At 52.8% G+C, this 13,981-nt stretch overlaps 9 protein-coding genes across 9 annotated transcripts; 4 read left to right on the plus strand and 5 right to left on the minus strand.

Moving 5' to 3' along the window:
• Positions 1–361: 361 nt before the first annotated feature.
• Positions 362–880, minus strand: J4E79_004847 (uncharacterized protein; the record flags this gene model as incomplete). The annotated part of the gene is made up of 1 exon (XM_049353729.1): positions 362–880. One exon carries the CDS (start codon positions 878–880, stop codon positions 362–364), a length of 519 nt encoding a protein of 172 aa, XP_049212177.1.
• Positions 881–2,113: 1,233 nt separating this feature from the next.
• J4E79_004848 (uncharacterized protein) lies at positions 2,114–2,749 on the plus strand (the record flags this gene model as incomplete). The annotated part of the gene is made up of 2 exons (XM_049353730.1): positions 2,114–2,167; positions 2,225–2,749. 2 exons carry the CDS (start codon positions 2,114–2,116, stop codon positions 2,747–2,749), a joined length of 579 nt encoding a protein of 192 aa, XP_049212178.1.
• Positions 2,750–3,509: 760 nt separating this feature from the next.
• J4E79_004849 (uncharacterized protein) lies at positions 3,510–4,671 on the plus strand (the record flags this gene model as incomplete). The annotated part of the gene is made up of 2 exons (XM_049353731.1): positions 3,510–3,936; positions 3,983–4,671. The coding sequence occupies 2 exons, from the start codon at positions 3,510–3,512 to the stop codon at positions 4,669–4,671; spliced, it is 1,116 nt and encodes a 371-aa protein (XP_049212179.1).
• Positions 4,672–5,415: 744 nt separating this feature from the next.
• On the plus strand, positions 5,416–6,555 carry J4E79_004850 (uncharacterized protein; the record flags this gene model as incomplete). The annotated part of the gene is made up of 2 exons (XM_049353732.1): positions 5,416–5,752; positions 5,882–6,555. The coding sequence occupies 2 exons, from the start codon at positions 5,416–5,418 to the stop codon at positions 6,553–6,555; spliced, it is 1,011 nt and encodes a 336-aa protein (XP_049212180.1).
• Positions 6,556–7,286: 731 nt separating this feature from the next.
• On the plus strand, positions 7,287–8,935 carry J4E79_004851 (uncharacterized protein; the record flags this gene model as incomplete). The annotated part of the gene is made up of 3 exons (XM_049353733.1): positions 7,287–7,336; positions 7,572–8,370; positions 8,423–8,935. 3 exons carry the CDS (start codon positions 7,287–7,289, stop codon positions 8,933–8,935), a joined length of 1,362 nt encoding a protein of 453 aa, XP_049212181.1.
• Positions 8,936–9,135: 200 nt separating this feature from the next.
• J4E79_004852 (uncharacterized protein) lies at positions 9,136–10,080 on the minus strand (the record flags this gene model as incomplete). Its single annotated transcript, XM_049353734.1, has 1 exon — positions 9,136–10,080. One exon carries the CDS (start codon positions 10,078–10,080, stop codon positions 9,136–9,138), a length of 945 nt encoding a protein of 314 aa, XP_049212182.1.
• Positions 10,081–10,778: 698 nt separating this feature from the next.
• On the minus strand, positions 10,779–12,006 carry LAP1 (Leucine aminopeptidase 1; the record flags this gene model as incomplete). The annotated part of the gene is made up of 2 exons (XM_049353735.1): positions 10,779–11,756; positions 11,815–12,006. The coding sequence occupies 2 exons, from the start codon at positions 12,004–12,006 to the stop codon at positions 10,779–10,781; spliced, it is 1,170 nt and encodes a 389-aa protein (XP_049212183.1).
• Positions 12,007–12,326: 320 nt separating this feature from the next.
• J4E79_004854 (uncharacterized protein) lies at positions 12,327–12,878 on the minus strand (the record flags this gene model as incomplete). The annotated part of the gene is made up of 2 exons (XM_049353736.1): positions 12,327–12,531; positions 12,592–12,878. The coding sequence occupies 2 exons, from the start codon at positions 12,876–12,878 to the stop codon at positions 12,327–12,329; spliced, it is 492 nt and encodes a 163-aa protein (XP_049212184.1).
• A 632-nt stretch (positions 12,879–13,510) lies between these two features.
• On the minus strand, positions 13,511–13,857 carry J4E79_004855 (uncharacterized protein; the record flags this gene model as incomplete). The annotated part of the gene is made up of 2 exons (XM_049353737.1): positions 13,511–13,522; positions 13,546–13,857. 2 exons carry the CDS (start codon positions 13,855–13,857, stop codon positions 13,511–13,513), a joined length of 324 nt encoding a protein of 107 aa, XP_049212185.1.
• Between the last annotated feature and the right edge of the window lie 124 nt (positions 13,858–13,981).

Consider the following 13,981-nt stretch of genomic DNA (forward strand, 5'->3'; position numbering starts at 1 on the left):
AAGTGAGAAGTTGTTGTAAACAGGGAATGCAACTCTGATTTTGGATCCATAAGGGACGCTGTGTGCTTATAGACATGTAGGCTTCTTTCCTCCTGTAGCATGAGAAGCCTTGCGCGTTCACCAATGGGGTATCTAGATGTGAGAAGGGTGAGGAAATAAAAACGTCCCGCTGATCCACGCGGCCAAACTCCGAGCGACATGGAAAAAGCAACCGAAATCAATAAACGCCGAGATCCAAATTCGTCAGGGTAATCGTAATCGTGATTCCATAAATTCTGTTGAGAAGCACTGTGCATAATCCCCAGGGGGAAAAGTAGCGGAAGGTGGGGAGCCCCAGGACTCAACGGCTGACGGATCCGCTCTATGCCTTGACCTGTGTGACATTGACAGTGCCCATCCCTGCGCCGCCCACTGCGGATGCAGATGCGGGTGCGGTAGCCGTCTTCCCCATGATCATGTCGCTCGTCTTGACGAAGCCACCCGGGAGAAGGAAGACGTAGTCTTCGCGCCTGCCGGACCGATCGACGGAGAACTGTTGCCAGTCTAGCTGGTAGCCCACAACCAAATTGCACCGTCCGCAGCGCTGCAGATAACGCTTCTCGAAGCCCTCGTCGCTGGTTATGATTTCAGCTTGGCGATCTTGTCGGGTGGACAGGAGGAGGCCGTAGTGGTCTTGCGAAGCCGCGTTCTTGTTGCGACCGGAAGTGGGCGCTGGAGGCAGCGGCATGATGTGTGCGGCATCGCGCGTGTGTTGGCGTTTGGGTAAGGAGGGCAGTGGTGTGGTGGTTGCGAGTAGCAGATGATTGCACAGGCAGTGGTATGTGTAGACTGTGTTGCTGGCCTGGAGGGAGATCTTCTCCTCAGGAGTGGGAGAAGGCATGGCGAAGTAGGCGCGTGAAGTGGTGGCGATATCCATCGTGGAGGTTGTGTGGGTGGATGTGTGAGAGGAAGGTGTAGTGGATGGTCCTGGAACAGGCGTGTCGGGGAATTTATGCTTGTGAGCAAGAAGCGATGCCGAGACCCTTTATATAGTCGCCTAGAAATGATGCGCGGTACCGATCAACGGAACCGTGGTTGGATGGATACAGCGAGAACGCGGGCTGGCGTATGTGGTAGTCGCGCTATGTAATCGAAGTGGAACGTGGTGGAATATGCTATGTCCGATTGGAGTTGAGACGGGCAGAAAATCGGAGGTCCGACCCTCTTATAGCTGGAGCGAAGGAAGGTCGACGACGAACCCTGATGCTGGTTCCTACGCTTGAGAAACAAGCGTACGTGGTGGGACTGTGGGGATCCTTCCTGTCTCGTCGTGCACAATGTAGGATCGCCGCCAGTGCAGAGTGCCAAGTCAATCAATAGTAGCTTGTCTGTGCAAAGGCAGAAGCGGGTGAGGCGGAGGCGGAGGCGTGTTTGCGCTGGAGGGTAATTTGTTTGAAAGCCGGGCCGGGCTCGAAACCCTATGCTCCAGCCAAGCTCAGTTATGAGACCCTCTTGGCGTGTCCTGTTGGTGGAGTAGGCGGTCCAAGTAAGCTAAGCTTGGAGTCAGAGGGTGCTAGCAGAAAGGTCTGAGTGAAAAGGGTCCACTAGGCGCTCCACAGTAGTAACGGGAATTGATAAGAGCAAGCAGTGCAGGTGGGCATGGGCTTCAGGCAGAGGATGTGAGATTTATAGTGCCATAGGCGGCCGGCGGAGGAGGAGTAAGGGCAGAGGGCGTCGGCGGCGTCATTGCAGATTGCGCGGACAGCGGCCAACCCCACGATGCGGCGTCGGCGTCCCCACGGTGCTGGACGTGCGTCTGGGTGTGCGAATCGATGTGTAGCACCTCAGCACGCGTCGCATCAGTTCGACGCGGATTGCGCCGCCTGCAACTCAGCATGTGACACGATATGAGATTGGGCCGAGAACGGGGCCCTTTGGTCGCCTCGCCTCGAGATTCCGGTGTAGCGTGGGCGCTACGGCGGTGGTGGGGTGAAGAGGTATGGCGTGCATGGTGCATGGAAGCGCACGAGGAATGTTCCGTGCGCCGTCGCCCGCTGGCGCTGAGTTGAGACTGCTTGGCGCCTCAGTGCTTGCGACGACGCTTAGACGCCATCTGAGGCGACACACGGGGAGGATGCCGCTCACCAAGGACGTCGTCAAGTTTGGCTCCTTTGTCGTCACCAACCAGGTGCGTTGTGCCTGTGCAGCCGCTGCCGTAGTCGCAGCTGAAGCTAACTCCATGTAGGTCTTCCACCTAACACGCCTGTCCTTTGCCATAGTCAACCTCAAGCCACTACTGCCCGGCCATGTCTTGGTTTCGCCGCGTCGGGTCGTGCCACGTTTCAACGATCTATCCGCTGCCGAAGTGCAAGACCTCTTCCTGACTGTACAACGCGTATCCCGCATGGTGGAGCGAGTCTTCAGTGCCTCGTCTCTCAACATCGCCATACAGGATGGCGTCGATGCAGGCCAGAGCGTGCCTCACGTTCATGCACACATCATTCCTCGCAAGAAGGACGACCTAGAAGAGAAGGGCGGCACAGACGCTATATACGCCATGATGGAGAGCGAGGACGCAGACCTCAGTAAGCAGCTAGCCAACAAGGAGAGGGCAGCCGGGGCAGGTCTCGCTGAAGAAGAGAGAAAGAGTCGCTTTCCTGCTGTGGACAATGATAGCCGCAAGCCCAGAAGCGACGACGAGATGCAGAAAGAGGCCGAATGGCTGGCAGAGGAGATGGCCCGCGACGAGCAAGCCGCAGGGACTGCATAAGATGGCCAACGCGCTGTCTAGGTGGTTTCTTCTTGGACCGTCATGCTATACTCGGAGACTATATGCATCGCAGCTACTGCAAGCAATGGCGTCCACATTGGACTCAAGCCTTGCCTCATACTTGCAGATGATGGATGGTGCATATGCAGACGCTTGCAGTTCAGAACAGTGTGCTTGCAATAAATGAGTGCCCTAAATCCAACACTGATAAATCCTGGATTTGTCGTCACGCAGTCATCTCCTCCCGTCTCTTCCCGTCCGCTCGCTTGAGCGCCATTGTACTTTCGACGCTTCCTCGTTGTCGAGAAACCCTGCATAGCCTTCGAACGCACAATGCAAAATGGCCTATTCTGCACGGTAACAAGCACACCGGGATTCGCGTCAACATCTGTACCTTTGCCTGCGGCGCAGTCGCGTTTGCTTCCGTTATGCAGGAAATCTTGGCGCTGCAGCCTGCAGCCTGGATTGCCGCCCCAACACCGCGCCTTCTACCGTCGTGTATATCACGCTACCACTGGTAACATTGTCCTCGTTCCTCGTGTCTTCAAGGAATAATCCTTCAGCAGTCGCCCCAGATCACTTCGCTCAAGGTCGCGGGTTCGTTAGAACTCTGGGTCTTGGCGTAGGTAGCCTTTGCTGTGTAGTACCAAGGTACCGCTCAGTCGATAAGCTGATCAACTTCAAATTGTCGGCCTCCTGCGAATATTTCAAACCATCGCTCACGATCTCAACATCCACAGGTCGTCGTTACAGCAAAACAATGACGTCCTCTAATACCGACTCAGACTCTGATGAAGTCGAATTCCTACACGAGACATACAAGGGAAAGGAAGTCATTACTCTCCAGGACGAATTCGAGCATGCCAACGACACTGAGCAGACGTCTCGCAACTACTCATCACCATCTATGATAGGCTTCCGCCTGCTCGATCTTCCGGCGGAACTGCGAATCCACGTATACTCGTTTCTGATCCCACACAACATGGAAATTACATTCGAGCGGTATGGATGGTCGAGTAGCAACGAACCCGACTGGACCACAAATGCCTTCCGAAAGGACGAAGACGTCTCATACAAGATAGGAAGCAATCCATATTACAAAAACACAAAAGTGCGCCGCTATAACCATTTTACGGTCGAGACACAATTATTCCGAGTGAGTAAATTCGTCTCCAATGAGACCAAGTGTAAGTCATCCCGTTGGCTCGTATCATTTTGTACTAACACTTCCAGCGGTTATGTATGGGTCGAATACCTACAACTTTACTGTACATGGAAATTCCATGTGGCCAAAGTCGCTACGGAGCCCGTTCGTCTTTGGACCTCTCGGCCATCCCGATCGACTCCCTCTACTACGTAACCTGCGAAGCATCCACATCGACGTAATACCCGACGTCGATAGCCACTGGGCGGTTAAGCGTCAGCGGTCAAGACTCGAGTATCTTGTCGAGATTCTGAAAGAGCATGCAGATGACACCGACCAAAAGTCTCTTTTGCAAGATCTGAAAGTTGATTTCCAGCTCGTCTCACAAGACAAGATGAAGAGGATGCTGCGCGATCGTCCTACCTGGCAGCAGGTCGTAAAGCCTAGTATTCCTGAAGACACTGGGAAGTTCATGTTCGGTCTTGAAAGCCTGGCATCCCTTCGGGGTATCAGAGACGTCGAGATCAACGGACTACCGGAGTGGTACACGAAATGCCTACAGCTAGCTATACAGGGCAAAGGGGGAGACATTCAAGAGACGGACTGGCCGCTCGTGGAAGTCAAACGTCGTGCGAATGGGAAGCGCAGGTCATCCAAGAAGTTGTTCGTCTCGATTCGCAAATGGCATCAGCCAACGCTGGATTGGAAGGAGTTTGCTGAACGTAACGACATCACAACCCCAGCTGACATTGACAAGTTCTGGGCAGACGAGGCGTAGACTTGGCTGGTGTGCATGCTTATCTTACTTAAACAACGAGGCTATGTACACTAAGCTCCTGTAACAGCGGAGTCTGAATCATGCGATACATTGACACAGACATCCTCAAGACGCGTGGGTGTATCAGCAGGAAGATGAAGCAGCTCGTTGCGCTCATGGTCATATATGATCGTACAGCCTCGTTAGGCCATGTATTCACAAGTTCCGGTGATGATGGTCCTGAAAAGTGACAGTATTGACCGATTCAGCTTCAACGTAATTCTGAAGTTAACAGCGGTTGGGAGCATTTGAGGGAGGAAGCTCTATAGATGACGATTCACATGTGCCACAGCTGCTGCATCGGCTTCGTAGCTCACATGAATAATACCTGAAGAGACCACGTCTATCAACAGCGATTCCATCACTTTTTGGTCTGCTTGAATGCAGAGATGACTGCGTGTAGACGTGTGACTCTTGCTGTCTTACTCTATCCATGAATGGTACCTACAGGTATGTGGCTTGCCCCACGTTTGCGGCTTGATTGGCTGGCGAGCATGACGCGAACTACGACCATGACCTAATGACTCCTATCGCGCCGCGGCCTTTATCGCCATCTGTCCCTAAACACATGCTCAGTGGGTAATAGAGCTTCTGTCTCCTTGTCCTCTGTTCAGATATCTATCTACTACGATCTCGTAGCATATCCCTTTGTCGAAGCCCACCCCTACCACGCCTCCCGTAGTTCGCACCCTCAACGCCACCACAATGGCCGTCGGCGATATTCCCTCAAGCCCTCAGCAGGCAGCTGCCCCGCCTCAGCCCATCGACATCGAAGCGTGGACCGAGCAAGCAACGGTTGCGCTCAGCTCGGTGGCTATATCCGCCCCTGGTGATGCGCTTCAGGGTACCTCGGTTACGCTTGCGATACCGCTCGACCATGATGCGCCTGCCGCTGCCGCCCACCCCGTAGGTGCCTCGGCAGCTGCAAAGGAGGGTGGCTACTATCATCGCAAGGAACCACTCCGTCGCGACAGCTTGAAGAGGCGTGAAGCCCTGCTCCGCGGCAAAGAGGGGTCAAGGCGCAGGCAGCGTTGGGAGAATGGTACGTTGAGGGCCTGCCCCTCCCCCTTCCGCTGGAGACGCTTTGCGCATCGCGACACCATCTCCTGATCTTCCCATGCACTGCGAGTAATTCATCGTTCAAAGTACGCGTCAATTGATTTCTAGCCAGATCGCCTCCTAAACAACCCCTACGCTGAGCCTCCGCTGCCGAAGGACTGGGAGGTCCATCCTACCTACACGTCCAAGAATGTACCCTACTATCTCGCTCCGCTCTGGGACGCCGGCCTCAAGCGCCAGTCCAACGAACGCAAGACCGCCGCCGTCGCCCAAAAGTCCGCGACCAAGACTGTAGCCAACAAGCCCACAACTCCCGGTGTCGTGCCCAAGGAGCTACGCGAGAAGCTGAAGCGATCGCGCGGTGCCAAGGGTCTGCTCATGGACCTTGAAGGCGAAGTGCGCAAGTTCGTAGAGGGCTGGGAAGAAAAGGAGCGCAAGGCAGAGCAAGACGGCCTCCCTGCCGATCCGGACAGCGAGGACGACGAGATCGTCTTCGTTGGAAGGAACGGGCAGATGAACGATCTCCGCTCGCCTACAGAGGCTGAGGCTATCAAGAAGGAGCTCATGCTCTTTGAGACACCCGAGGAAGACGTTGGAGGCAGCTTCGGACGTTGGCTCGTACACCACATTGGGGTCTACTATGGCTTGAAGACCTGGAGTGTCACTGTTGGCAATCCAGCCAGGCGCGAAGCCTATGTTGGCTTAAAGGGTGCGAAGCTCCAGGCTGGCAACACTGGCAGCCAGGTCTGTGGCACCTTGCCTCGACCGCTCTATGGCTTGGTATAGCTTGCTCATGGCCTCTTGAGCTCCTTCAAGATCTGTCGCGCACTCCATGTCTGTTCATTTGGTCTGCCTCACTCATGTACACGGCATGTACATGATTCTGTATCTCGGACTCACACCTTTTCATGATTTTTGTCGCCGCTGCGATTCGCATCTGCATCTACATCTGCATATAGATGGATGGGCCGTAACTCTTTGAATCACACATCATGTCCTTCTAGGAAGCTTGACTGAACAATTAATCGTGTTGCTGATGCTATGCTCAATTGGAAGTAAGGCTGACCCAAAGCTCGATCGCGTAGCACAAAGCAGGGCCAACCTCTTAGCTCGGCTTTGTGCTGTGCATGCACACATGAGTCGCGAACGTTAGGACCATGCTACGTGCCCTGACTCTCTCATAGACTTGTTCTTCTAGGATCACACAATGTTGTCAGTGGCGTTTATGCGTTACTTCGCATAAGAAGATCGTCTGCAGGAACGATCCTTCCGATGTAATTCGTTCGTCATCGCATCGAATGTCCTTGTCGCGCACCTCCATACCTGGACAACGTCCCGCTTTTGCAGGTGGCTACAATCCACAAGACAAGGGTGTTCCTATCGGAATCGGATTGAACATCCTTCCAAATGATAGTCGTGAGGGGTGGTCTTGGCGTTGGAGCGAACGGATATAACCCTTGATCGCGCCAAACTTCGAATGTGTTGCTACCATCAATCGTCCTCATAAAAGTACCAACATGGCGACTGAGATGCAAACGCCCGAGGTGTACGCCCCCAAAATCTCCGAGTAAGCATTATAGTCATGTAGCAACGACTTACAGAAAAGCTTACTAGTGTCTTAGGTGTCTGAATGATGAACACCAGCTTCCTCTTTTCAAGAAATTGCTTACGCTTTACAACACTCAACTTCATCAATTATACTGGAAGCATCCATGGTGGTTCTTGCACGGCAATCAAATAGAACCAATGTACATGCAGCTGCTTCCCTTCCACGTTCGCGCAATCACTAATTCTGCCACCAGACTTTTACACCGCGAAGGCGGTCCTATCTTCTTGGCCTACGCAACAACGAACTACATGCTGATAAAACACTCTCTGCCTCGTGAAGTTCGGGACATGATTTGGGCCCAGGTCTGGGACGAACATACCGTTGAGGAAAGCCTCGTTTACATGCGCAATACCATCAACAGCACCTGCCGTCTGTGCCACAACACTAAGAACCTAAACTGTCCATATCATCTATGTCTCCCATTCTTTGTGCGCCCGGAGCTGGTTGGATCAGAGATGGCGACAGAACTAGTGGAGTCATGGTACAACATTGCAGCGACCAAGCACCACAAGCTACTCTACGCGTGGACCGCCAAGGGTGTACAGGAGATCATTTGCAAGGACGCTTTCAACATTGGACGCGAACCAGCCCAGTTCATAAGAAAGCTGGAAATCAGCATGAATGTGGACGATTTCGTTCCACCACGGGTGCCATTGGAACCGGGAAAAGAGGGTTGGGGCGATATCAGGAGTGCAGAACATCGCCGGGAACTCATCACCGAGCCTCTTTTGAAGATCCAAAACAAATCGGGATTCCGGTTCAAGATTGAAGTCTGCCACAGTCACATCAGGCTCAACCTCTGGAAAGAGGTTTTCGACACGTTTCGAGAACCGGTGAGAGTGATGAAGGACGAAGGGGCGATCGTGAAAGCCACCTTTATCTACAAGGGAGGTTATAATAGGAGTGACGATGTGGCAACGTACGACATCTTGGATGCTATGACACAGCCCGAGGAGGAATGGAAAGCGAACGCAGTAGCGTTCTTTGATGCGGTTTGTTTTTCTTCACCTTCGCACTTCGCATCCAGCTGACCACACGCATCAGCGACGCAGAATTCCAGACGAGCACCGTCTGTACCGGGATGAGGATCGCCCAAATTTCAATCCAGAGAGCCAGGCCTATCTCACTCAAAAAGAACTCGAAGACCGCCATGAATCCTACATGGATTCGCTCAATTACTCTGGCACAGATGACGGCCCTCCGCCCCATGATTATCTGCGCGAGTACATGGAAACAGGGACTTTGAAGCATGAGGAAGGAGTCTGTCGGTGCCCCGATTGTAATACGGCCCTCGGAGATCACCTGCGGCGGGCAAGATACCATTACTCGAGTGACGACGATGACGAGCACGGTGGCCACATTGGCTACATTGGCAACACCTACTACCATTATGATGATGATGACGAGGAGGACGAAGAGGATGATGAGGAAAGTGATGAGGGTGATGATGATGGAAGCGACGGGAATGCTGGAAGCGACGGGAATGCTGGAAGCGACGGTGAAGAGATGGATGATGTTCAAGGCGGACAGCAGTCAGGCGCTTCTCATCAAACGTAAGCTTGTTTGAGGCATATCTCAGGATATGGCCGCAAAGTAGTCCTACAGTAACAATGAGACTAAAATCGGTCGTACTTTGCTTCTGGCTTTCCCGTGGCCTAGGGAAACGAAGGTTCCCTCATCTCTAAAATAGATGAAATCAAAGTGCTAGGCACCAAACCAAGCCCCGCTATCGCGCTCTCTTTCCCCGTTTCTACATCTCAATCTGAATCATACGACTCATCCGAACTACAATACGGGCTTTCCTCGTCGGGGCCAGTATCAGACCCATCATCTGAGCCAGTGTCAGATCCGTCCTCTGAATCCGTCTCTGGATCGTTGCCGAAGCAGTTGTTCATTCTGTTGGTTGTATCTTCGTGATGTTGAGGGTCATAATCCGGATTGTCTTCCACCAGATAGTCCCTGTGTCTGACCTGGAGGCACTGCTGTCGCGGTTTGAAAAAACTTTCTATCATATATTCCTTCCATTCCGCACCGGGATCCCGGATATGTGAGTTGAGGTCGTACTTTATACTCGAAGTCCTGTCTGGTTGGTAGAACCATTGAACGCGTATGTTCCGACTGTGTTCCTTGAAAGCTGTCAATACGGGTCGCAATAGTTCAAAAATGGGGGTCCAGAGGTTGAGTCGGATATTCCTCTGGGGCAGTCGGATGTAAAGGTGGAAGTCGCGCTTATGAACGATGCGAAGTAATTGGTCAACCATGGCCTGCGCTTCGGCCGGGCTAGCAACAAGGTCCTTAACGGGGACCTCAACAATCAGTCCTCTTAGTACCGCTGTAGGCTTGAGACCAACTTTGAAAGCATCTGCAGTGAGTAGCCGGATTGCCTCAGAAAGCGTTGTTGCGAAGAGGTGGCGGTAATTCGATCCTCCAGGTACCATCTTGTACCACATCTCCAGCGCCTCGCGCGCGGTCTCAATTCCAACGTAGGACTGTTTGATGAAGTGTGGAGCTGCTTTGTGTCCCATACATTCCTCCAAAGTTCCGAATTTACAATAGCAGTCTTCCTTTACAAGGTCGCACAGGTGGCTCCAGGACTTGTTCACAGGAGCGGTTGCGCCGCCATTCGCGCTCCAGAGCTCTTCATAGATCATTTCGCGTATCTCACGAGGCAAGAGACGTTGCATCTCATCGCAGAAGGCCATATTCCAAGCTCTACTGTGAGATCTTACAGTGGCTCGCGACGTCCTTGGAAGAATGCGTTAGTGTGTTGTACGTTTGAGAGCGAAAACAATGCATTCTTCCGCATACTTCGCGTATAGAGCACGCTTCTCGACAAGAAGCCGCATTCTTTCCTTTTTCAATTCTTGAAGCTCGTTGTTGATGGAACTTGTCTGTTGCATAGCCCTATTTGTAGATCAATCCATGTACTCGCAAAGGTGAAGGTAGAGCGTACTCTTGTAATTGTTGGTACGTTCGCCATGCATCTTCCTTCTGGCGATTCTGCTTGCACCTGCATGCACTCATCTTGTTCATCTGAAGTAGTGACCACGACAACGTGTGAATAGTATCTAGGAACTGGGGATGTGTTTGACCAGACCGAGAAAGATCAGAATGTGGGAGAGCAACGTTCGTTCGGGAATCTCAGCTAGCCATGCGGACGCGGCTCCGGGATGAGGGTAAACAGATCACCACTAGGGCATTGTGTTAGCGCGTACGCCCTACACCGAATCACATATGCAGCGACAGACGCCTGCATATACACCACATGGAGTGCTCGATGATTTGGAGGATCATTAACAATACGTTGATTCATGACTGCAAAAGCGCTGACTGTTCGTGCAATAACTACGAAATATCCATGTCGACGGCGGGAAGTAAACCTTATCCTACTTCATCGCCGCTAGTCAAACTTGGCAAAAGCAAGTTCATACGCCAGAGCAAGCGTCATACGCGCGTGCTGAAGCATATGGTCGAAGCTCAGATACTCAATCTTATCTTCGGTTGTGTGTATCTTGTTGTCGCTGTACTTGAAATCGGACTCAATGACGAAGGCTGACGGGTAGCCGGCCTTGGACGCGCTGGCGTGATCTGAACAGGCGTAACCGCACTTGGTCAGAACATACGGAATGCCACAGTAGACAGTGATGATCTTCTTGATGAACTCGGTGAGACCGGGGTCAACGAAGTCAGTAATGACACCAACAGACTCAGGCTCGCCCGCGTCCAGCGTCTTCTGGACGTAGCCGGTCATGTCCTGCTGAAGCATAGCCTTGACCTTGCGAGCCTCCTTCTCGTATGACTGGAAGATGGCCTGCGATCCTAAGAGGCCTCCTTCCTCAGCAGAGTACCAGTGGAACTCAATTGTGTTGTCTGCTTCGCCCTTGAGGATCTCTTCCGACTTGAGGAGTACGCGCAGCGCTTCGAGGATAGTTACGGTACCGCTGCCGTCGTCGTCGGCGCCTGGGGCGGCCAGGAGAGCTGGGAAGAAGAGGTTGATGCTGTCCTGGTGAGCGCCGATGACAATTGTCTTGTCGCTCTTGCCAGGAATGGTGGCGATGATGGAGGACTGGCCCCATGGGTGAGGGAACGCCTTCACGGAGGCTTTGACAGCGCCTGCATCCGCGAGAGTCTTGTTGACCTGGCCAAGAAGCCATGCCGAGCTCTCGACTCCGTATTTGGACTTATAGTATCGCGTGTGGAACGAGGTGAAGGTCTCGAGATGCTCGCGCATGTTGTTCTTCTCCAGCTTCTTGAGCAGGGGAACGATGGTCTCGTTGTGTACAGGCTTTTCGGGGAACTTGACGCTCTCGGTCTTGAACCGGCGGTCCAGCGTGCCGAGCTCTTCATTGTGCGTGATGTCGAAGAAGTTAATGTTTTGCTGTAGCATGTCAGCGGCAGGCTCCACGTTATCTGCTGTCGGTGCTGGGATGTCATACCTTACGCAGCTCCCACTTCTCATCTTCGGTAACCCATCTTGTCTCGCCCGGAGACAGCTCGATAAGATACTCGTCTGGCTCGATGATGGTAAGCTGCGGCTCCTGCAGGACCGCCTGTGGGTCCTTGGGATGCGAAACTGCAGCTACAAGGGCTGCAGTGTACAGAGGTAGCAAGATCGTTGTTGACTTCATGTTTGCTGGAGTGTAGATGGTAGCAAGAGCTGTGATAACGTCTATGGCAGCCGGCACGGTGGCTGGGTTGACGCGATGATGCGGAGATAGCGGCGGAGCTGTCCTGTTTCAGCCAAGCGCGTAGATCATCCGTCACGAGGTCACGCTTTCCTCTTAGTCGCTGCCCAGGTGACATTCCATTATCTAGAGTACCAGACTTCCATCTATTGCGCATTCAGATACATTCTTCGAAGTAAGGATTGCGCACCTTCCAGACGCCCTTTGAGGCTCGATCAAGCCCTGGCAATGAAAATATGCAACGACAGTACCTTCAACATCCCTCAGCACTTATGAGCCTCAGACCCCGGCTTTGTATATCTCTTCGGCGGCGTGCACAAGCCTGAATCGGTGGCTTCCTCTGATGTGAGCGAGCTCTCTCTCGCATTTCTCTTAGGTGCCAGAAGCGTGTCTGAGTACGAGCTTTTGCGCTTCCTTGGCTCAGGTGTCGCAGACTGTTTCTCATGCTCGCCATGACCCATCTTGTCGCTGGAAATGTTTTCCTGTACCTGGTGAACGACCTTACGGAAAGCTTTCGCTGGATCATACCGTCTTCCAGGTTCGGCGCGGAAAGCCTTCGCTGCATCGTCTCGTCGCTCAAGCTCCACGTACTCCATTCGCCGCACAAGAACCCCGGCCTCCTTGAAGACTGCGGGCAATTGTCGGGCAAGCATCTCAACCTGAGAGTTGCCGAGCGCCTCTTCTTTGAGCGAGAAGCGCAAAACAAGTGAGGCTTTTTCCGGTTCTTCGTTGCGAAAAGACTCGTCCCGTTCTGGATTTGGATCGAGTCGTCCAAGCTCCACATTACGTTTGTATCGCTGTAAGCGATCCCACATCAGAGCGGCCTGTGTTGTTCTCTTAGTGTTGATTCTTTCCCACAGTTTGATGACTGGAAATGTTCCACCCTTTGCTTCGAATAAGAGTTCGCGAAGCGACTCACACAATGCATGAGTAAAAGATTCTTGTCCTGGCCCACGTGTATACTCGTCTGCTGAAGAAGCCGCTAACAACTGATAGTTTCGCAATTCTTCGTTTCTGCCTTTATGGGTCACAGCAGCAGTACTCGCGGAGCAGCAATCCAAGATAGCTAGTGTATCAGCTGCTGCGTGTAACTTGAGAGGTGCTTCTGCTTCATCCCAGAATGCTGTAGGAGCATAAGCATGGCCGCTGCTCTCATCCCAATTTCGTGACCTGCTACGTGTTAATGACCGAATGCTGGAACTCCTCAGGCTACCTACGCAGATAACTGCAGTCGACTGCAGCCCTTGTCATCCTCGATACGGACACCATGGCCCGTGTAGTACACAATCAGCAGATTATCTTCGCCGTCGTGTTCGTGCACATGGGTCAATATATGGTGGTTAAGGTCGATCTGCGGATTCCGGCTGTTCCGAATTCTTCTCACTGTACATCCGAACCCGAAGCCAGTTGTGAAAATCGTTTCAAGGAGACCAATCTGCCGCTTTGATTAGGCAATTTTCTTCGAATGGTGCGCAGACTCACCTCTTGCTCGTGGCCTTTGAACTCGTCGACACTCTCATCCCAACGTATTATCAGCACTTCAACCTTGCGATAACCATTGGGTATCTGAAGTACACCATTCGACACATTTTGGAACAATGTGCGCCGCTCAGCCTCGCGGTTCAGCTCCCTCTTGGCCTCTTCGTCACCCGGGTCGAGGAAGGTGAGATCGTCAACAGTGACTGGTACCACGATAGAATTTTGCCGGGAAGGATTGATTGGCTTAGGGCTCTGGCAAGGCTCGGTAGTCTTGCTATGCGTAGGTCGTGCAGTTGACTGACGTTGCGCAGCCATATCTCAGGTGATACAGCAGACTACTGATTGTAGGGCTACCCATCAGGAGGCGCCCTTCTTATGTTATCCTATTGTTGCGTTCGTCGCTGTGATTCCTTCTGAAGGACCTCCAGCGGCGGTGCAA

The sequence above is a fragment of the Alternaria viburni genome (assembly GCF_023758015.1).
Source record: "Alternaria viburni strain BMP 2772 chromosome Unknown scaffold_8, whole genome shotgun sequence".
NCBI lineage: Eukaryota > Fungi > Ascomycota > Dothideomycetes > Pleosporales > Pleosporaceae > Alternaria > Alternaria viburni.